The following is a 24,169-nucleotide window of genomic DNA, read 5'->3' as shown; positions in this document are numbered from 1 at the left end:
AAAAAGATATTAAAAATAAGGAAGAAATTAAGACCCTAATAGATGGTGCCTGGGAGCCAGAAAGGGTTGCAGTCATACACTGCGGAGGACATCAAAAAGAGGATAACCCCCGAGCTCGGGGAAACAGACTGGCAGATGAGACCGCCAAACAAGCAGCTGAGGGCTTGGGGGTGACAAGTGAAGGCCCTATTAAAGCTTTTATATTTGCAGAGCTGTCTGAGCTAACACTGGACTCTCCAAAATGCAGTGAAGCCCAAAACCAACTAGCCAAAGTGTAAGGGGCCATCCAGACTGAAAAGGGACAGTGGGAATTGCCAAGTGGCAAATTATTCATACCAGAGGATCTGGCACCCACTCTGGTAAGACAAACACACCAAGCGACCCACCTAGGCCCTGATAAACTGGAAGAGATAATTCAAAAATATTTCTTGGTCCCTCCCCCTCCCACCTTCCCTATGCAGGACAGAATCTCAGAACTGCATGGCCTGCTCACCAGTCAAGGCTGCCTCTCAGCACAGAGAGAAACCTCTGGGGATTCAGCGAAAAGATACGTTGGCCTTTGACCACCTTGAAGAGGACTTCACTGAAATGAAGCCTCACTGACACTACCATCACCTGCTGGGCATGGTATGTACGTTCTCGGGATGGGTAGGAGCTTTTCCTACCCAGCCTGAAAGAGCATCCGAAGTAGCCCGGTGCCTGCTTAGGGAGACAGTTCCCAGATTTGGATTTCCTGCCAGCACTGGATCAGACAATGGCCCGGCTTTCGTAGCTGATTTAGTACAAAAAGTAAGCAAAACTTTAAAAATGAAATGGAAATTACACACAGCATATAGGCCGCAGAGTTCTGGGATGGTGGAAGGAACCAACCGGATACTTAAAGAGACACACTCCAAGTGGATCATAGAGACTGTGCTCCTGGGTGGACTTGTCTCCAACGACTCTTCTCAGACTCAGGATGGCCCCATGGCCCCATGGCTATTCTCTGTATGAAACTGTGTATGGGAGGCCCCCCTCCCATAGTAAAACAGATGTCAACAAATTTGCCTCATGTAAGGGAAGATGAGAGTTCACAGCAGAAGGAACAAGTGGGTAAGGTAATAAATCAGGTAACTACCACATGCCCAAGGTCAGGGCGGCGGCTGTGAGGAGCTACCCCACACCTGATGTCAGGGGAGGCGGCTGAGAGGAGCAACCCCATGTCCAAGGAGTGGCGGCTGCGTGGGCAAAGGAGGGCCGAGAGGAGCTGCTCCATGTTCAAGGTCAGGAGGGGCAGCTGTGAGGAGATACCCTTTGTCCAAGGTTAGAGAAAGCCAAGTAAGATGGTAGGTGTTGTGAAAGGGCATCAAAAGGCAGACACACTGAAATCATAATCACAGAAAACTAGCTAGTCTTATCATATGGACCATAGCCTTGTCGAACTCAATGAAACTAAGCCATGCCTGGTGGGGCCACCCGAGATGGGAGGGTCATGGTGGAGAGGTCTGACAGAATGTGGTCCACTGGAGTAGGGAATGGCAAAACACTTCAGTATTCTTGCCTTGAGAACCCCATGAACAGTATGAAAAGGCAAAATGATAGGATACTGAAAGGGGAACTCTCCGGGTCAGTAGGTGCCCAATATGCTACTGGAGATTAGTGGAGAAATAACTCCAGAAAGAATGAAAGGAAGGAGCCAAAGCAAAAACAATACCCAGTTGTGGATGTGACTGGTCCGATGTGGAAGCTTCCAAAGTGTCCAATGCCTCTGATGTGGAAGCAAGGCCTGATGCTGTAAAGAGCAATATTGTATAGGAAACTGGAATGTCAGGTCCATGAATCAAGGCAAATTGAAAGTGGTCAAAGAGGAGATGGCAAGAGTTAACATCGACATTCTAGGAATCAGCGAACTAAAATGGACTGGAATCAGTTCAGTTCAGTTCAGTTCAGTTCAGTTCAATCGCTCAGTCATGTCAGACTCTTTGCGACCCCATGAATTGCAGAATGCCAGGCCTCCCTGTCCATCACCAACTCCCAGAGTTCACTCAGATTCACATCCATCGAGTCAGTGATGCCATCCAGCCATCTCATCCTCGGTCATCCACTTCTCCTCCTGCCCCCAATCCCTCCGAGCATCAAAGTCTTTTCCAATGAGTCAACTTTTTGCATGAAGTGGCCAAAGTACTGGAGTTTCAACTTTAGCATCATTCCTTCCAAAGAAATCCCAGGGCTGATCTCCTTTAGGATGGACTGGTTAAATCTCCTTGCAGTCCAAGGGACTCTCAAGAATCTCCTCCAACACCACAGTTTTTTTTTTGTTTTTTTTTTTTTATGATTTTATTTTTTTTTAATTTAAAAACTGTATTTTAAAAAATAATTTGCATATTTCAAGTCATGTCATTAAGATTATGAGCTTCTTTTGAGAGCTATATTATATAATTATTATTATTTTTTTAATTTATTTTTTTTAATTTTAAAATCTTTATTGAAAGCATCAATTCTTCGGTGCTCAGCTTTCTTCACAGTCTAACTCTCACATCAATACATGACCATTGGAAAAACCATAGCCTTGACTAGACGGACCTCTGTTGGCAAAGTAATGTCTCTGCTTTTGAATATGCTATCTAGGTTGGTCATAACTTCTCTTCTAAGAAGTAAGCGTCTTTTAATTTCATGGCTGCACTCACCATCTGCAGAGATTTTGGAGCCCAAAAAGATAAAGTCTGACACTGTTTCCACTGTTTCCCCATCTATTTCCCATGAAGTGATGGGACCGGATGCCATGATCTTCGTTTTCTGAATGTTGAGGTTTAAGACAACTTTTTCACTCTCCTCTTTCACTTTCATCAAGAGGCTTTTTAGTTCCTCTTCACTTTCTGCCATAACGGTGGTGTTATCTGCATATCTGAGGTTATTGATATTTCTCCCAGCAATCTTGATTCCAGCTTGTGCTTCTTCCAGTCTAGCGTTTCTCATGATGTACTCTGCATAGAAGTTAAATAAGCTGGGTGACAATATACAGCCTTGATGTACTCCTTTTCCTATTTGGAACCAGTCTGTTGTTCCATGTTCAGTTCTAACTGCTGCTTCCTGATCTGCATACAGATTTCTCAAGAGGCAGGTTAGGTGGACTGGTATTCCCATCTGTTTCAGAATTTTCCACAGTTTATTATGATCTATACAGTCAAAGGTTTTGGCATAGTCAATAAAGCAGAAATAGATGTGTTTCTGGAATTCTCTTGCTTTTTCCATGATCCAGCAGATGTTGGCAATTTGAACTCTGGTTCCTCTGCCTTTTCTAAAACCAGCTTGAACATCAGGAAGTTCATGGTTCACGTATTGCTGAAGCCTGGATTGCAGAATTTTGAACATTACTTTACTAGCATGTGAGATGAGCACAATTGTGCGGTAGTTTGAGCATTCTTTGGCATTGCCTTTCTTTGGGATTGCAATGAAAACTGACCTTTTCCAGTCCTGTGGCCACTGCTGAGTTTTCCAAATTTGCTGGCATATTGAGTGCAGCACTTTCACAGCATCAGCTTTCAGGATTTGAAATAGCTCAACTGGAATGCCATCACCTCCACTAGCTTTGTTTGTAGTGATGCTTTCTAAGGCCCACTTGACTTCACATTCCAGGATGTCTGGCTCTAGGTGAGTGATCACACCATCGTGATTATCCAGGTCATGAAGATCTTTTTTGTACAGTTCTTCCATGTATTCTTGCCACCTCTTCTTAATATATTCTGCGTCTGTTAGGTCCAGACCATTTCTGCCCTTTATTGAGCCCATCTTTGCATGAAATGTTCCCTTGGTATCTCTAAATTTCTTGAAGAGATCTCTAGTCTTTCTCATTCTGTTGTTTTCCGCTATTTCTTTGCATTGATCACTGAAGAAAGCTTTCTTATCTCTTCTTGCTATTCTTTGGAACTCTGCATTCAGATGCTTATATCTTTCCTTTTCTCCTTTGCTTTTTGCCTCTCTTCTTTCCACAGCTATTTGTAAGGCCTCCCCAGACAGCCATTTTTCTTTTCTGCATTTCTTTTCCATGGGGATGGTCTTCATCCCTGTCTCCTGTACAATGTCATGAACCTCATTCCATAGTTCATCAGGCACTCTATCTATCAAATCTAGACCCTTAAATCTATTTCTCACTTCCACTGTATAATGGTCTAGTGATTTTCCCTACTTTCTTCAATTTAAGTCTGAATTTGGCAATAAGGTGTTCATGATCTGAGCCACAGTAAGCTCCTGGTCTTGATTTTGTTGACTGTATAGAGCTTCTCCATCTTTAGCTGCAAAGAATATAATCAATCTAATGTCGGTGTTGACCATCTGGTGATGTCCATGTGTAGAGTCTTCTCTTGTGTTGTTGGAAGAGTGTTTGCTGTGACCAGTGCATTTTCTTGGAGAAACTCTTAGTCTTTGCCCTGCTTCATTCCTCATTCCAAGGCCAAGGTTGCCTGTTACTCCAGGTGTTTGTTGACTTCCTACTTTTGCATTCCAGTCCCCTATAATGAAAAGGATGACTTTTTTGGGTGTTAGTTCTAAAAGGTCTTGTAGGTCTTCATAGAAGCGTTCAACTTCAGCTTCTTCAGTGTTACTGGTTGGGGCATAGACTTGGATTATTGTGATACTGAATGGTTTGCCTTGGAAATGAAAAGAAATCATACTGTCATTTTTGAGATTGCATCCAAGTACTGCATTTCAGACTCTTTTGTTGACCATGATGGCTACTCCATTTCTTCTGAGGGATTCCTGCCCACAGTAGTAGATATAATGGTCATCTGAGTTAAATTCACCCATTCCAGTCCAATTTAGGTCACTGATTCCTAGAATGTCGATGTTCACTCTTGCCATCTCTTGTTTGACCACTTCCAATTTGCCTTGATTCATGGACCTGACATTCCAGATTCCTATGCAATATTGCTCTTTACAGCATCGAACCTTGCTTCTATCACCAGTCACATCCACAGCTGGGTATTGTTTTTGCTTTGACTCCATCCCTTCATTCTTTCTGGAGTTATTTCTCCACTGATCTCCAGTAGCATATTGGGCCTCTACTGCCCTGGGGAGTTCCTCTTTCAGTATCGTATCATTTTGCCTTTTCATACTGTTCATGGGGTTCGCAAGGCAAGAATACTGAAGTTGCTTGACATTCCCTTCTCCAGTGGACCACATTGTCAGACTTCTCCACCATGACCTGCCCATCTTGGGTTGCCCCATGGGCATGGCTTAGTTTCACTGAGTTAGACAAGTCTGTGGTCCTAGTGTGATTAGATTGACTAGTTTTCTGTTAGTATGGTTTCAGTGTGTCTGCCCTCTGATGCCCTCTTGCAACACCTACCGTCTTACTTGGGTTTCTCTTACCTTGGGTGTGGGGTATCTCTTCACAGCTGCTCCAGCAAAGCGCAGCCACTGCTCCTTACCTTGGATGAGGGGTATCTCCTCACTGCTGCCCTTCCTGACATTCAACATGGGATGGTTCTTCTAGGCCCTCCTGAGCCCACACAGCCACCGCTCCTTGGATGTGAGGTTGCTCCTCCCGGTCGCTGCCCCTGGCCTCAGGCAGGGGGTTGCTCCTCTCGGCCTCTGCCCCTGACCTCGGACATGGTGTAACTCCTCCCAGCCTCCATCCCTGGCCTCAGACTTGGGGTAACTCCTCTCAGACGTTCCTGCACCATCGCAGTCTGGCACTCTAAGCCACTGCCCCTGATCTTGGACGTGGGGTAGCTCCTCTCGGCCGCACTTAGTGCGCTGGCCGCAGCTGCCTGCGCTTAGTGCGCTGGCTGCAGCCGCCTGGAAATACAAAAAAACCTCGAATAGCCAAAGCAATTTTGAGAGAGAAGAATGGAACTGGAGGAATCAATCTGCCTGACTTTAGGCTCTACTACAAAGCCACAGTCATCAAGACAGTATGGTACTGGCACAAAGACAGAAATATAGAACAATGGAACAAAATAGAAAGCCCAGAGATAAATTCATGCACCTATGGACACCTTATCTTTGACAAAGGAGGCAAGAATATACAATGTGTTAAAGACAATCTCTTTAACAAGTGGTGCTGGGAAAACTGGTCAACCACTTGCAAAAGAATGAGTCTAGAACACTTCCTAATACCATATACAAAAATAAACTCAAAATGGATTAAGATCTAAATGTAAGACCAGAAACTATAAAACTGCTAGAGGAGAACATAGGCAAAACACTCTCTGACATATATCACAGCAGGATCCTCTAAGACCCACCTCCAAGAATATTGGAAATAAAAGCAAAAATAAACAAATGGGACCTAATTAAACTTAAAAGCTTCTGCAAAACAAAGGAAACTGTAGCAAGGTAAAAAGAAGACAGCCTTCAGATATCCCCATCTGAATGTAGAGTTCCAAAGAATAGCAAGGAGAGATAAGAAAGGCTTCTTTGGTGATCAGTGCAAAGAAATAGTGGAAAACAACAGAATGGGAAAGACTAGAGATCTCTTCAAGAAAATTAGAGATACTGAGGGAATATTTCATGCAAAGATGGGCTCGTTAAAGGACAGAAATGTTATGGACTTAACAGAAGCAGAAGATATTAAGAAGACGTGGCAAGAATACACAGAAGAATTGTACAAAAAAGACCCTCATGATCCAGATAATCACGATGGTGTGATCACTCATCTAGAGCCAGACATCCTGGAATGTGAAGTCAAGTGGGCCTTAGAAAGCATCACTACAAACAAAGCTAGTGGAGGTGATGAAATTCCAGTTGAGCTATTTCAAATCCTGAAAGCTGATGCTGTGAAAGTGCTGCACTCAATATGCCAGCAAATTTGGAAAACTCAGCAGTGGCCACAGGACTGGAAAAGGTCAGTTTTCATTCCAGTTTCAAAGAAAGGCAATGCCAAAAAATGTTCAAACTACTGCACAATTGTACTCATCTCACACGCTAGTAAAGTAATGCTTAAAATTCTGCAATCCAGGCTTCAGCATTACATGAATCGTGAAATTCCAGATGTTCAAGCTGGTTTTAGGAAAGGCAGAGGAACCAGAGTTCAAATTGCCAACATCTGCTGGATCATGGAAAAAGCAAGAGAGTTCCAGAAAAACATCTGTTTCTGCTTTATTGACTATGCCAAAGTCTTTGACTGTGTGGATCACAATAAACTGTGGAAAATTCTGAAAGAGATGGGAATACCAGAGCATGTGACCTGCCTCTTGAAAAACTATCTGCAGGTCAGGAAGCAACAGTTAGAACTGGACATGGAACAACAGACTGGTTCCAAATAGGAAAAGGAATACCTCAAGGCTGTATATTGTCACCCTCCTTATTCAAATATTTAGCACTTTTTTATTGTTATTTTATAATTAGTGGTTAGCATACCTTTTTCTTGCTAAGCTATAGACTACTGGAAGACAAGGGTTGCATTTTTTTGTTGTTGTTATCATTATTATATTACAAGTATTTGCCTCAGGAGTTCTCACAAACTAAACACTCAATAAATGCTGTTTTTGATTTATTATTGTGGGACATACTGCACATATTATTTATTTACCTTAATTTAGAGCAAAATGCGTTTCTTGCAAGTGTAAATTATATTGCCTCAGAAGAGGTAATTATCAAAGGTGTTTTTTATTAGAATATTAAAAAAAATTGCATTTGATATGTTGTAAAACTCCTTTTCAAACTAACAACAAAGCTTTTCAGAGTTGTTGTAATGGAAAAAATATCAACAGAAGCTCAATATGTTTCCATGCTACATATTAACAATAATGCCTGACACTCAGAGGTGAGGCAAGGGAGAAGAGGAAAGGCAATTATATTGGTGGAGAACACCCACAGAATTCCCAAAGCACACCTGATTAGCCAAGACAAACATTTTAGGCAGAGCTAAGGTAAATGATACCTAAGGCATGTGTTCCAAGATTAAGTGCCACTCTTAAGGAGTTGCTGGAGTTTTTCGTTTAATTATTTTCTTGTTGAAGTGCCTTCAAGGATCCAAAAAGTCTGCAATATTTTTGTATCATCCTTTCCGTATAAACATTCTTTACTACCATCTCTTTAGGGCATCAGGGAGGAGACATGCTATGCTGGTTAAGTGACCTCAGTGTTGCCTTCAAGTATCAGAAGTCTTAGTAAGCACCACTGCCTCAAAAGAGTCAGCACAGATGTGTGACTGATTATTCATCTTGCTTGAACTCTCAACATACTTTGATTAGATACTTGTTCAGGTTTCCTTTGGTCAATGGGGAAGGGAGGCTGGAGGCTGGGATGCAGAGGTGTTGCCATTCTTATTCCTTGCATCAGAACACTTGAGACACTCCCTTACAACAGCTCATTTTCTCTATGCACGAAGCACACCTTAAATTTACACACAGTTACATGTCATTTGAGTTCAGTCGCTCAGTCCTGCCCAACTCTTTGCGACCCCATGGACTGTAGCCCACCAGGCTCCTCTTTCCATGGGATTCTCCAGGCAAGAATACTGGAGTGGGTTGCCATGTCCTCCTTCAGGGGATCTTCCTGACCCACAGATAGAACCCACGTCTCTTGCATCTCCTGCAGGCAGATTCTTTACGGCTAGTGTCACCTGGGAAGACCACATGTCAGTTACACATATCTCAATAAAACTGAAAAACAGTGGTCCAAGAGTCCCACAGTTATCTTTCACGGTCCAAATACATGCGCATTAAAGAGGCAAGGCACTAAATCCACTGTTTGTGTACCTTCAGTATTTATGCCCAGGAAGCGGGTTCCCACTTCTGTAAATCCACAGAGTACAAGAGTAGCTCACATATAAACAGATACTTTAGAAAGAATTCACCCTCAAAATGATTTTATGGAGTATATTAAGAGATCACTCGATAGCACTGAGCAAATTACTTATAGTTGATTTTTCAAATGTAGCTTTAATTAGGATGTCAATTATTGAAGCCGCCAAGCATCAGAGTTCATTTGATCATGTTTCAGATTTAGCCTCACTACCAGGAACACTGATGGAATTCTCAAGAGCAGCAGTGATGATGAATAGAAAGTGAGAGACAGATTTGCTTCTTGGGTCTCTTGTTCTATTATGTCCTACCATTTGACCTCTTGCCAAAGAAGGGCAGAGTTTAATGAATTAGTTATTTTAGAGACTAGGTAAACATGTGAGAGTTGGACTGTGAAGAAAGCTGAGCACTGAAGAATTGATGCTTTTGAACTGTGGTGTTGGAGAAGACTCTTGAGAGTCCCTTGGACTGCAAGGAGATCCAACCAGTCCATTCTAAAGGAGGTCAGCCCTGGGTGTTCTTTGGAAGGAATGATGCTGAAGCTAAAACTCCAGTATTTTGGCCACCTCATGAGAAGAGTTGACTCTTTGGAAAAGACTCTGATGCTGGGAGGGATTGGGGGCAGGAGGAGAAGGGGACGACAGACGATGAGATGGCTGGATGGCATCACCAACTCAATGGACATGAGTTTGAGTGAACTCTGGGAGTTGGTGATGGACAAGGTGGCCTGGTGTGCTGCGATTCATGGGGTCGTGAAGAGTCAGATAAGAATGAGTGACTGAACTGAACTGAATCTTCCACTTTGGAGACTTTAAAAGAAAAATGGAAACCACGTTGTGAGAGGAAATAAGTTGAAAGACAGAGTAACATGGACTTCTTGAGAATAAATGGTTTAAGAAATAAACAATGTTGCATTAAATCAGAAAACACTGATCTGTGGCCTGGAGTTCAAACAGTCAAACTGTGTACACACACACAAAGTCACACACATGTTCATATATAAAATTAACTTTTATTGAATATTTACAGTATGTCAGACATTGTACTAAGTAATTTACATAAGTTATGCCTATAATCTACACCAATTTCTGATAAAAGAAATGTATTAGTATTGTCATGATAAACAATGAAAATAAAACTCAGAGCTATTAAACAGTTTGGCAAATATTACATAACTAGTCTGTGGCAATGCTGATATTCAAACCCAGACTTTTCTGACTCCAACGTGCAAACTCTAATCCAATATGATATATGACCTCATCTCCTTCATTGGCAGGTGGTTGTTTACCACTAGCGCCACTTAGGAAGCCTCTTCAAGAAAAGTGTAGGTGAATACCAGTCCTTAAGTGGGGGAGAATATTTTGCCTCTCATTGGAGAACTCTTACGGAATTCAAGATACAGTACTAGATATGGAGTCATGAGTTGAAATCCATCCTTGCTCTCAAAGAGCTAACATTAAAGAGGGAGAATAAATGTGGGCACAAATATTTGAAATGTAAGCGTGTGTGTCATAAAAACCTTGATAGGTACATACACAGTGCTCTGGGAGCTCAGAAAAAGGAGAGGTAATAGTCAACTGGGTAGACTGAAAAGCACTTCACATGGTACCTTAAAAGATGAATACTATGCCAGTGGTTCAGCACAGGAGGAGATAAGGGAGAAACATTGTTTGGAAGTGGAGAAATAGATACAAACAAATAAGTAGGGGGGGATAAGAAAACTGAAGGAAGAATAAAGAGTCTAGTTTGATTGGAACATATGGTAGGCATTGACCAATGAGCCAGAAAGAAAAGTGTAGAAAGACCAGAAAGAAAGTTTGGGTCAAAACATGGAAATATGGTTTCAATGTTATTCTCTCAAATCATCCCACCCTCGTCTTCTCCCACGGAGTCCAAAAATTTGTTCTTTATATCTGTGTCTCTTTTGCTGTCTTGTATATAGGGTCCTCATAACCATCTTTCTAAATTCCATATATATGCATTAATATACTGTATTGGCGTTTTTCTTTCTGACTTACTTCACTCTATAGGGGAGAGGAGTGGAAGTTTTACAGCAGTATTCCAGGTGTGCTTTTGCAGCTTTATCGGAAAGAACATATAGATGAAATATATTTGGAAACTCACTTTAATAAATTCTAAGGTAAATCAAATCTGACCAAAGATCTTTGGTAGAAACCTGGTGAGATTTTCAATATGAGTATAAAGCCTTCTGTTGCCATACTCATTTTTCAATAACTTTAGTTAACAAAAAAAGAGCTCTATATCACAGAAAAGGGCTGACAACTGCAGAGGGATCAAGATGCTCTACAATGTTTGCTAATAGGAATTAGCAGCTGGAAATAGGAGAAGGGGAGAAGGACTAGCTACTGCAAAGTCAAAGAAAACAAAACAAAAGAAAAAAGGAAAATCTTTACTGTCAGGGGCATGTAAACTGCTAAATTGCTCTAGTTGCTTCTCTGACATTTGGGCACTAACATAGAATGGAGCAATTTGACATTGTTGCATGTGAAACAGAATATATTTTAAACAAATAAGGCTTGGAATGACAGATTTACTATTTAGATTTTCTGTCAAATTCATGAGGTGAAGTACTTTCACATCACATTAAGGAATGTGATGTTCTATATGTTTTATAGATTATAAACATTATATGTTCTATGTATGTATGTGTGTATGTGTTTGTGTAAGCATGTGCATTAGTCACTTCATTCATGTTCAACTCTTTGTGACCCTATGGACTGTAGCCTGCCAGGCTCCTCTGTCTATTGGATTCACCAGGCAAGAATACTGGAATGGGTTCCCATGCCCTTCTCCAGAGGATCTTCCCCATCCAGGGATCGAACCTGCAGCTCTCAAATCTCCTGCATTAGCAGGTGAGCTTTTTACCACTAGCACCATCTGGAAAGCTCACATATATACCCAGGGATCGAACCTGGGTCTCCCGCACTGCAGGCAGATTCTTTACCATCTGAGCCACCAAGGAAGTGTGTGTGTGTGTGTGTGTGTGTGTGTGTGTGTGTGTGTGTGTGTGTGTGTGTGTGTGTGTGTGTATGTATAGCATAAGTGTGGCATAAACTGTTTCCAGTTTTTTTTTTTCCACATTTATGGTAGAAATCAACAATTGGTCTAATGACTAGGTAATAAAATAGACCTAGAGATGAGATTTTGAAAAAAATTTTTTTTTAATTTTTTTATTTTGTATTGGTGTATAGCCAATTGACAATGTTGTGATCATTTCAGACAAACAACAAAGAGACTCAGTCATACATATATGTGTATCCTTTATTTTTACTAATTTTTAACTTAGCTCTAGGTTATATCAGCAGGTGGATCAAAATAACTTAGAGACCATATGCACTTGTTACTACGAACCTGTGCAAACTCAGCAGTGCTTCTTCTAATAGGATTTCTTTAATTTGCTTATGATAGTTTTAGGTTAGCTAAAAGGAAATCTCTTAAGCATATAATCTCATGCTAATGTGAGAAAATAATATATAAACTTGAATTAACTGGAATTTTTCCTTCAGTATATCAGCTATGAAAATAAAGAGGAATGAAAGTATGATGTCTCTGGCAATAATCTAGTTTTCCGTTATAAATACTTCTGAAGGTTGTTAGCCCACTGAACTGTAGGAGGTGAAAACCAACTCTACATTGGCCCTGAAATTATCTGTGTCGTATGTGGGAGTATTTTAAGATGCTCCGTCATCTTACTACCTAAGGGCAGAGTGTTACATACTAGGGCAGGCCATGGGAACCTGAGTGTCCATGTTTGCTATTGCCAGTTTCACTCAGTCAACTCATATACCTGGAATTATCACTAACTTCTTGCTTTACTTTCCAGTTTGTAGATGGCATTGTAGAAAAATGAAAAGGAATTGAATAGCTGGCTATTGAACATCTATTGTGTGCCTGCTTTAGAATCTACTGTGTTAACACTTATAGCAATTCTATAAGAATGATATAAACATCCTCATATTACAGGTGTGAAAACAAATTTAGATGCTTTATCACCGACGGCAAACTTCACATGTAGTAATGGAAGAGCCATTGGCTGGAGTCTTACAATAAAGAGAACCCAATAATATGGTTGCCTAACGATGAATTACCAGCATTGCTTAAATATTTTTTCTACAGAATCCTTCCCACTAGTTCAGGACATCTGGCTTCTGAAAGTTAGTCCAAGTTTATCATATTCTCCCTTGGGCATTCTAACTTGCTTGCTGACAGTTCACTTTTAAGGATCATACCTTCACCCTGAATGGTGTCCCCAACTCTACCCCACCTAATTTGATGTTTATTCCTTTCTCGTACAGTCAACATTTAATTCCCAACATACTTTATTCATGACCTCACATGATAGAGTGCACCAAGTGATGAGCTTTTAACACTGTGATCTCAGTATCATCAAAAAGTTTCATCTGTGATTATAAATACAATTTATTTTGCTTGAGAGGTAGACATTGCTAGGGGACTCATGTGCAAGCTAAGTCATAATCCAGATTCTGTGTAAAGAAATGATTAATATGATAAAAAGTATATTCATCCTTGATTTCTTTCTTATATTTTGAAAATTGAGACTTTTTAATTCATAAAAATTACTATTACACCAAATGGTATTTTTGGTCCATATTCATATTCTACTTTAAAACTTAATAGCCAGTGGATATTAACATCATAGTTATCAATTTTTCAAAACTGGTTGTCAATATTTTGTAGTTTAAGAGTTCCAGAAGAATGGTTCCCATCTGTTGCAGTGTGTATTTATCTGCAATGGGTGTTTACAAGCCTTTTATCTGTGGACATGGCACAAATCTGCTATGCTGCTGAGATTCACTAATATGCCATGGGAATGAGTGGGATGTTAGGTCACATGTGGGATGCATGTTTCACTGAAGAGACGTTCTCTATGAATATAAGAATGGGAGGCAGTGTATGGTTGGGGGAAAATCATGAACTTTAGAATCAGAACATTAGAGTCTGAATCCCTCTAACACTCAACCTGTGTAGCCTTACACACATTATTCAATCTCTCTGAGCCCCAGTTTCGTCATTAAGAAAAGCAGATATTATAGCTATACCTCAACAAAGCTGCTGTAAGGACTGAAGAAAAAGAAAAAGATTGCTGTGGAGCACCTAGCATGATGACTCTAGTAGTCACTTAAAAATAAAATCATTAATGATTAAAAGTAAAGTACTCACACCACTAAAGATCAAGGACAAAGGCTAAACTCCTAGGACTCTGGTCATAGAACAAAGCTGAATATTTTCCATATGTCTGAAAATAAAGCCTTATATATAATGTCACATCAAGGCATGTTGATTTCTTTTTTCTTTATTTTTTACCAAGCTTTTTATCATGTCAAGACTTAAATCAGAAGCTGGTTTGGCATTTTAAGGCTTTCCACAAAATAACCCTTGAGGATGAAAATAAACCTCAAAAGTTCCCAGATTAAGCTTTGGGAAAATTTTGATCTCAGATACTTGTATGATCATAATTAGCTTACATTCCAATAGGACATATACTTTACAACATAAAGGAATCATAACCAAAACAACAAAGAACATCCTGCATTTCGAGCCAAAAGGTAAGTGCTTTGGGCTTTGAGGAAAATATGAATTATGAAGTGTGTGGTTCAAAAAAATTTTTTTAATTAGTGTACATCTTAAAAGCATCAAAAACATCATCTGATATGAAACCAAGGTTGGCAATTAAAGGAAATTAGTGGTATGTACACTTTGGAAATCGTTCTGTGGTTTCACGACCCCAGTGAATTTTTTTCAAGATACTTTTGCTGCTAATGAAGAAACATAAGTGGCCCCACTGAGTAGACACATATTGAAATCAATACAAAATGCTGCCTGAGTGTATTCTAACATTTCAGAATTAAATTATACACAGTCTAAGAAGGAAGTTTTCTTGAATTATTTATTTATTTATTTTCCTTGCAAGGGAAGCAAAGACATCAGTATTGACCTGAGCACCTAAACTTTCCTTTGGTGTAATTTTATTTCAAAACAAAACAAGAAAAATCAGTATCATAAGCCATTTAAAATATGAAGGAATTGTAAGAGTTTATTTTGCTTTATGAAAACTGATTCATCAAAGCCCTGTGGATTTCCTAACCATGCTGTGGTAAAATATGAGATTAGTGTAGCAATTCCTCCATCAAATGGATTTACTTTTAACATATCGACTTAGTGATCCTGTTAGCCACTATTTCAAGATTACAAGGTAATTCTTTAAAACCATGGGAATTTTCACATTCTATCATTGTTATTTAGCCTTTCTCATCGTGCAGAAAGAATTTCATTAAAGATTATCATTGTAGATTTAATATTTCTAAAAATTGTCTTTTTCTGATTATTTTTAAAACCTCATATTCTTTACAATCCACGTCTTATTGTTCTTTTATTTTCATTCTAGCATCATAAAGGGGTCATCCTACTTTATCATATGCAAATACATGCAGGTGTTCTAGCTGAATAGAAAACTATGCTAGTTTAACACTAGAAAAAGACTCCTTTTAAAATATCTCTGGCCCTAGGGACTGCCTTCCATTATCACTGTTCATTCCTGGTGAGAAATTATTAAGCAGATGTTACAAAGATGAGCTTTAGAGCCAGATCCAGGATATCTGCAATCTGTCTTTGGTACTTTCCAGCATCTCTTAGTGCTGCAACTTCCTCATCTACAAAATAGAGTTAATGATAATAGGCTTCAGTTCAGTTCAATCCCTCAGTCGTGTCCGACTCTTTGTGACCCCATGAATCGCAGCACGCCAGGCCTCCCTGTCCATCAACAGCTCCCGGAGCTCACTCAGACTCACGTCCATCGAGTCCATGATGCCATCCAGCCATCTCATCCTCGGTCATCTACTGGAAGCCAGTGTGAGGAATCCTGCCCGTGACAAGGTCATGAGGAAGGAAGCTGACATATGCAAGGTGTGCTCAGACTTCAGGGGCCCCTCTGGAAATTCCTAAGCATGTACCCCAACAAAAAATCTGCTGGTTTTTGTGCTCTGCTTTTCCACTTTTCTGATATTCTCTGGAAAAAAAGTCAATTCAGGGCTTTAGCCTTCTGCATTTGAAAGGGATGTTTCAGTTAAACCCCCTCTGATAGCTCTCTAGCTTGCCTAACAGGTTCCCCAGACTTCTTACAGCCTGTGAATTGCTTACAGCCCCCCAACCTTGAGAAGCACAAAGCATGAAAGCATCTTAAAGATACAGAGCCTTTTCTAAAGAGTTAAAAATCATATTTGTGACGGGTTTTCACTGTTGACTCAAGGATTGCTGCCAGACCTCCATATTCTTTATCTTTTAGGCACCTGGAAGGATGTTACTCAATGTAAGCAGGATGTAGAAAAAGATACATAATAGTTTTGATGTTAGCAACACTAGACTTTTGAGTTAATTGCGTCTCTTTTGCTGTAAATCACTGTACTCCCTCTACTTGTTATAAGTTGCTGTATCTTTGCTGTGTAAGAATGCAACTTTATTCAGTGCTTTCTGAGAGTGGCACTAGACCTTGGGAAGATCAACACAAAAAAGTCTTCTGGTTGACAAACCCTTATCAGAAAAAAGGCTGTAAAATGTTAATTGGCCCTTTTGGCTGGAAGATGCTGTAAATTACCTAAGACTTGTGTATACAATTAGGTATGCAGAGAGAAAAGCCTGGTTTCGATAAGAGTCTGGACTGCTAATGCTGCATAACTTTGTGTTACCCATTGATCTCCATGTTTTATCAAAAGTATAAAAGGCCTTCTGAACAATAGAGGACGGAGTTAGTTGCTGGACTGGTTTCCCCCGTGTCTCTCTCTCTTTCCTCTCCTCTTCACTCTAATTTCAGGCTGAATTCCCATCTGGGGCACGGAGGCTCGCCAAGTCTACTTACTTGCCCTGGCTGTTAAGACCCGCGCGAAAGGGAGCCTAAGGTGAGGCACCCTTAGATATTCAAGCGAGCGCCGGAGGCCCAACAAAGATGGTGCAAATTCCTTGTCTGGAATTTTATTGGTCTTCCACGTAATCCAAGTTATTCAGCACTCTTCCTCCACTTAATTTTCCTACTACACTATTGTTTCTTAATCGAATCTTGCATCAATCAATAAATAAGTTTTTCTCACGCCAATGCCGTCCACCGTTCGAATTCCCTGGATCCACCGGGGCTGGACCATGGCAGTCGTCCCCTTCTCCTCCTGCCCCCAGTCCCTCCCAGCATCAGAGTCTTTTCCAATGAGTCAACTCTTCACATGAGGTGTCCAGAGTACTGGAGCTTCAGCTTTAGCATCATTCCCTCCAAAGAAATCCCAGGGTTGATCTCCTTCAGAATGGACTGGTTGGATCTCCTTGCAGTCCAAGGGACTCTCAAGAGTCTTCTCCAACACCACAGTTCAAAAGCATCAATTCCTCAGCGCTCAGCCTTCTTCACAGTCCAACTCTCACATCCATACATGACTACTGGAAAAACTGTAGCCCTGACTAGATGGACTTTAGTCGGCAAAGTAATGTCTCTGTTTTTCAATATACTATCTAGGTTGGTCATAATTTTCTTCCAAGGAGTAAGCATCTTTTAATTTCATGGCTGCACTCACCATCTGCAGTGATTTTGAAGCCCCCAAAGATAAAGTCTGACATTGTTTCTACTGTTTCCCAATCTAGTTCCCATGAAGTGATGGGACCAGATGCCATGATCTTCCTTTTCTGAATGTTGAGGTTTAAGCCAACATTTTCACTCTCTTCTTTCACTTTCATCAAGAGGCTTCTTAGCTCCTCTTCACTTACTGCCATAAGGGTGGTGTCATTTGCATATCTGACATTATTGATATTTCTCCTAGCAATCTTGATTCCAGCTTGTGTTTCTTCCAGTCCAGCGTTTCTCATGATGTACTCTGCATAGAAGTTAATTAAGCAGGGCGACAATATACAGACTTGATGTACTCCTTTTCCTATTTGAAACCAGTCTGTTGTTCCATGTCCAGTTCTAACTGTTGTTTCCTGGCCTGCATACAGATTTCTCAAGAGGCAGGCTAGGTGGTCTGGTATTCCCATCTCTTCAAGAATTTTCCACAGTTTATTGTGATCCCACAGTCAAAGACTTTGGCATAGTCAATAAAGCAGAAATAGATGTTTTTCTGGAACTCTCTTGCTTTTTCCATGATCCAGCAGATGTTGGCAATTTGATCTCTGGCTCCTCTGCCTTTTCTAAAACCAGCTTGAACATCAGGGACTTCACAGTTCACGTATTGCTGAAGTCTGGCATGGAGAATTTTGAGCATTACTTTACTAGCATGTGAGGTAAGTGCAATTGTGTGGTAGTTTGAGCATTCTTTGGCATTGCCTTTCTTTGGGATTGGAATGAAAACTGACTTTTTCCAGTCCTGTGGCCACTGCTGAGTTTTCCAAATGTGCTGGCATATTGAGTGCAGCACTTTCACAGCTTCATTTTTCAGAATTTGAAACAGCTCAACTGGAATTCCATCACCTCCACTAGCTTTGTTCATAGTGATACTTTCTAAGGCCTACTTGACTTCACATTCCAAGATGTCTGGTTCTAGATGGGTGATCACATCATTATTATCTGGGTCGTGATGATCTTTTTTGTACAGTTCTTCCGTGTATTCTTGCCACCTCTTCTTAATATCTTCTGCTTCTGTTAGGTCCAGACCATTTCTGTCCTTTATTGAGCCCATCTTTGCATGAAATGTTTCCTTGGTATCTCTAATTTTCTTGAAGAGATCTCTAGTCTTTCTCATTCTGTTGTTTTCCTCTATTTCTTTGCATTGATCGCTGAAGAAAGCTTTCTTATCTCTTCTTGCTATTCTTTGGAACTCTCCATTCAGATGCTTATATCTTTCCTTTTCTCCTTTGCTTTTTGCCTCTCTTCTTTTCCCAGCTATTTGTAAGGCCTCCCCAGACAGCCATTTTGATCTTTTGCATTTCTTTTCCATGGGGATGGTCTTGATCCCTAACACCAAAAAAAGATATCCTTTTCATTATAGGGACTGGAATGCAAAAGTAGGAAGTCAAGAAACACCTGGAGTAACAGGCCAATTTGGCCTTGGAGTGAGGAATGAAGCAGGGCAAAGATTAATAGAGTTTTGCCAAGAAAATGTGCTGGTCATAGCAAACACCCTCTTCCAACAACACAAGAGAAGACTCTACACATGGACATCACCAGATGGTCAACACTGAAATCAGATTGATTATATTCTTTGCAGCCAAAGATGGAGAAGTTCTATACAGTCAACAAAAACAAGACCGGGAGCTGAATGTGGCTCAGATCATGAACTCCTTATTGCCAAATTCAGACTTAAATTGAAGAAAGTATGAAAAACCGCTAGACCATTCAGGTATGACCTAAATCAAATCCCTTATGATTATACAGTGGAAGTGAGAAATAGATTTAAGGGTCAAGATCTGATAGATAATAGGCTTAGTAATAGCTATAAGTTTGTAGTGAGAATTAAATGAGTCAATGAGTCAAATGCTACCTGCTATGGGGTAACTTTTATATAGATTTTGTGAAATAAAATAAACATATTCCATTGCTACATATGACTTTCTTCATTTTTCCAAAGGAAAAATGGGTACATAAGATGTTATGGAAAAACTCGAATGAACTTTTTGGCCATCCCAACACTTTTTCCTATTCCCCTGTACCACTTTACAGAGTTTGCACTATTTTATTTACTTTCTGTGTCAGAGGTCAGTTGTGTTCTTTGTGGGAGACTTGAGTCACTAGCTGTGGGTGTGAAGGTTTGGGGAGTTAATGGCAAGTAACTGCAAGGAGATCCAACTAGTCAGGAAATCAGTCCTGAATATTCATTGGAAGGACTGATGCTGAAGCTGAAACTCCAGTACCTTGGCCACATGATGTGAAGAACTGAATCATTGGAAAAGACCCTGATGCTGGGAAAGATTGAAAGCAGGAAGAAAAGGGGACAACAGAGGATGAGATGGTTGGATGGTATCACTGACTGGATGAATATGAGTTTGAGCAAAGTCTGGGAGTTGGTGATGGACAGGGAAGCCTGGCATGCTGCAGTCCATGGGGTCACAAAGAGTCAGACATGACTGAGTGACTGAACTGAACTGAACTGAATGGGTCCATTCCTCATTCACATATTCTATAGCAGTTACTTAATACTACTGATTTATTAATGAATATAAGTCATGATCACAATACATCTGGATTTAATGAAATACAGTAGCAACCAAGTTAATGTCTATATCCATAATCAGACTATCCTTAGAATTTTTTCACAAGCAAGGCCATTGTTATTGAAAGTCATAGAAAACCATAAAAAGATTCCTCCCACATATACTAGTTTTATTTTGTTTTAAGTTTTTGACAGAATATTATTCAGTTTTAGACTTGCTTCATGCTGAGCATTGTAATTACTAAGAATCAGGGGGCAGAAAAGGTGGTTAAGCTGGGAGAATTTATTATCCAAGGGGAAAAGATCAAGTTATTATAAAATGCTGCATTACCAAAAAATAAGAATTCCACATGAACTGACATATGTAAACAGCTTGTGCAAAACTGGAAAATGACCATTTCTGAGTAGCTCTCTATTTCCCCCAGTACTACACAGATGCTAGGATGTTAGCTGCAGTGAATATTTATGATCCCATAGTTGTCCCCTACACACTAAAAAGCTACTGTAAATGATTTGCTTTATTTTTCAATATTTTTAAAAAATAATGTTAATTTTTAAAAATCCAACTTGGAACTTCAAGACTTGCACCCCAGTTGTATTAATAATTTTCTAAAGATTGTAATAAAAATCTAAAAATTTACTTATAAGGCTTTTTCTTATAAGGAAATGGACACTTATGTTTTGATTTTCATTATTAAAGAATAAGCTGAACTACTTCATGTTTCACAAGTTACTTTAGTTAGTTGAACTTTACAGATAAGAACTATTCAGCTTAATGGGACACCATTGCAGCATTTGCCCATTTAAAAGAAATAAACCCTCCAAGTCACTATCTCTATAATGAGTCTTAATTAATTGTCATCTGAATGGCAGAAGGAAGCATTATCAACGAGTTTACAGATTTCAGTGGAGGAATAAACATAATTCAATTTTAAGGTTATGCTCTATTTCAGTAGTTTCTGTTTTCAGATTGTTGCTTTTAAAATCCCACAAACGAGTAGTGAATATCTTACTAAATATAAGGAATTATAAAACTTATTTATAAAACACATATTTTCTTTAAACTTTTCAGAGGCAAGCACAGTGTTTACCAAAAACAAGGTTGGAAAGTCCCTATCTGTATCATATTCATAATAATAGTATGCAATGCAATCCACCACTCTTTGACACATCTTAAATTTCAATTGAAATCTCAGGCAGTAAGGACACTCAAAGCTGTCATATACCTACAAGATTTACCTAATAAAAGAGTCTCTAGTAGAACGTAATGTATAAGAAACAATTGTGTGTCTAACAAGATTTAAACAGGAGAATCAGTAATCAGCAAGAATTTAGTACAGTTAATTATGTTGCACTCAATTTAGTAGAATACAATCAGGAGTAACTGGCTGAAAAAAGTATTGCTGATAGAGCAATGTCTTATTCATAGAGGAAGAGTCTTACTTAACAATGTCTAATTTCACTTGACATCTATTTACCGTATCCCACTTCATGTTAGACTAGTATTTCAAATCTTTGGACCTTAAAGTACAGATTTTAAAATTGTGTACTTTTCCTCAAAACTGCTATTTGGAAGACTACATAGGTTCTTAATTAAGTATATAGATGTGGATTATATCACCATGTATTCTACATTCTCATCAGTTTTCTTGAGACTGAATCAGAAGTACAAGAGTAGAAAGTCAGTTTGAAATTTGGCAGAACTTCATGAATTTGGATTCAAGTAATTTTGGACAGTTCCTGGGTTGCAATGAACTTTATTTAATTAATCATTTCTACCCACAGTGCATGCATTAATTTTGCAACTCTTCCTAAAAAGGATAAATTAACTCTGTAAAATATTTTAGGATATTATTATTATAGAACACATAACTTCCATGAGTTTCAGAAGCACTCATCAAATAATAAACAATGTGATCCTCTCCTCACTCCTTTTGGGTTGTTTTTCTAATACTCTAGACATACATTTATGTATCTACCTTTTAAAAATTTATTTCTTTAGTAACATGTAAAAGACATTTGAAAATATCTGGGTAGAGGATAATTTATGGTTATTGATTTGGCACCCAAGCGGTCAGATGCAGGACCTCTCTGTTATTAGCAACATTAGGTAAACCAGCTACATAATAACAAATTGCAAAAAAACATTTAGATTGATCTCATTTCATTTTTAAAATCCCTTAAGGCCTCTACGAAGAAAACAAATGTGCTTGGCTTTGTCAGTCTCATTCTGAGCTGTCCTGATGGAGATGAGTAAAAGTGGATTCTTTAAAAATAACTTATAGCTTAATTTCTTTCTAAATTCACACTGGTTTGTTTCAAGGAGGTCATATTAAAATTTGCCAAATTAACATAAAATCAAATTGTTCTATACCTTAAATTTCCCAGGTTTCTCAGTGGTAAAGAATTCACCTGCCAACACAGAAGATGAAGGAGACCCAGATTCAATCCCTGGGTCTGGAAGATTCCCCTACAGGAGAAAATGGCAACCCACTCCAGTATTCTTGCCTGGAGAATCCCATGGACAGAGGAGACTGGCAAGTTACAGCTCATAGGGTCACAGAGTCTAACACAACTGAACATGCACGCATATATACCTTGAAGTTAAGTCATACTACAAAACAGTAGTTCTCAATTTCTGTTATTGTTGTTCTTCCATGACTTTGTGACTAGACTTAAACATCAGTGAAACAATCATTTAGAAGATACTTTTTGGGTGATGCTTGCATCTTATCTAACAAATTAACTACATCCACTATTATTATCCAACCACACTAGAAAGAAATAGGTATTTACAGTCATATTTTCACACGAGTAGAGGGCAAAGTCACCTAAAGAAATTTCAAAGAACATATATTGAGAAATATAACAAGATTTTTTTATACATTCATAAAAATCAGTTAAAGGGAAACATTGTGTTTCCTTTCAAACCTGTGGTTGGGGATGAGTCCAGATCTCCACAGTAGTTGTTTCTTTCATGGGTGTATGAGGTCGTACAACTTCCTTCATTGGCTTTAAAGACAGAAAAAACAGAAGTATTTGTTAAATGATTCGTTAAAAGTGAAAAACATAGTACATTGCACACGAGCATCAAACACAGGTAAGTAAAAGAGTGCCTGAGTAAATATCTCTTTCCAGATATTGCAGTTATTGAGGATTTACAATGTAACAGGCACAGTTCTAGGTAAAGGAATAAACAAGAGAAAAAAGAATTATTTTTCTCATAAAGCTTATATATCAGTGTTACATTTAAGAGTTCCACTAAACATATGAATAGGATTGTGAAGGGCGATTTTTAAATATTTAAAGGGATGAAATTTAAGCTGCAGATACTTTCAATCCAATGCTTTTACAACTCAATGGCTTCAATAACTTGTGTTTGCAAATTTACAGTGTCTGAAATTAAAATCTATCCTGGGAGTGCCACCACATCTCAAATTTGCTATTTATCATAGGAAGATATTTAATAGTTGTCGTAAATGCCAAGAAATTTATGAATTGGTACACAGATACTAACATACCAACCCAGAATAATTATCACAATCTTGAAAAGACATTTTATATACATTTTATATTTCTCAAGACAGAGCATATTCTCTGTTTTAATAATGATGAATATATTTAGAAAAGGCGGAGGAACCAGAGATCAAATTGCCAACATCTGCTGGATCATTGAAAAAGTGAGATGGTTCCAGAAAAACATCTACCTTTGCTTAATTGACTACGACAAAGCCTTTGACTGTATGGATGACAACAAACTGTGGAAAATTTTAGAGAGGTGGGAATACCAAACCACCTGCCCTGCCGCCTGATAAATCTGTATGCCGGTCAAGAAGCAACAGTTAGAACTGGACATGGATCAACACACTGGTTCCAAATAGGGAAAGGAGTATGTCAAGGTTTAATATTGTCACCCTGTTTATTTGACTTATATGCAGAGTACATCATGAGAAATGCCTGGCAGGACAAGTCAGAATCAAGATTGCTGGGAGAAATATCAAATAACCTCAGATATTCAGATGACACCACACTTATAGCAGAAAGCAAAGAACTAAAGAGCCTCTTGATGAAAGTGAAAGAGGAGAGTGAAAAATCTGGCTTATAACTCAACATTCAGAAAACTAAGATCATTGCATCTGTTCCCATCACTTCATGGCAAATAGATGGGGAAACAATGGAAACAGTGAGAGTTTATTTTTGTAGGCTCCAAAATCACTGCAGATGGTGACTGCAGCCATGAAATGAAAAGACACTTGCTCCTAGGAAGAAAAGCTGCGACCAACC

The 24,169-nt window shown here is 39.2% G+C and overlaps 1 protein-coding gene across 5 annotated transcripts in view; it reads right to left on the bottom strand.

Annotated features, from left to right (window-relative positions):
• PCDH11X (protocadherin 11 X-linked) overlaps positions 1-24,169 on the bottom strand; it is a 797,400-nt gene that overhangs the window by 425,951 nt on the left and 347,280 nt on the right. For 4 of the 5 annotated variants that reach the window (XM_068962684.1, XM_068962685.1, XM_068962686.1 and 1 more), the window contains exon 3: positions 22,817-22,897. The exons of the other annotated variant lie outside the window; for it this stretch is intronic. In XM_068962684.1, the coding sequence (XP_068818785.1) occupies positions 22,817-22,897 (81 nt within the window). The remainder of the gene's footprint in view (positions 1-22,816; positions 22,898-24,169) is intronic. 5 annotated transcript variants of the gene reach the window in all.

The sequence above is a fragment of the Capricornis sumatraensis genome, chromosome X (genome assembly GCF_032405125.1).
Source record: "Capricornis sumatraensis isolate serow.1 chromosome X, serow.2, whole genome shotgun sequence".
Classification (NCBI taxonomy): domain Eukaryota; kingdom Metazoa; phylum Chordata; class Mammalia; order Artiodactyla; family Bovidae; genus Capricornis; species Capricornis sumatraensis.
Note: the sequence above shows the minus strand (reverse complement) of the source record. Positions and strands in the feature narration are given on the sequence as shown.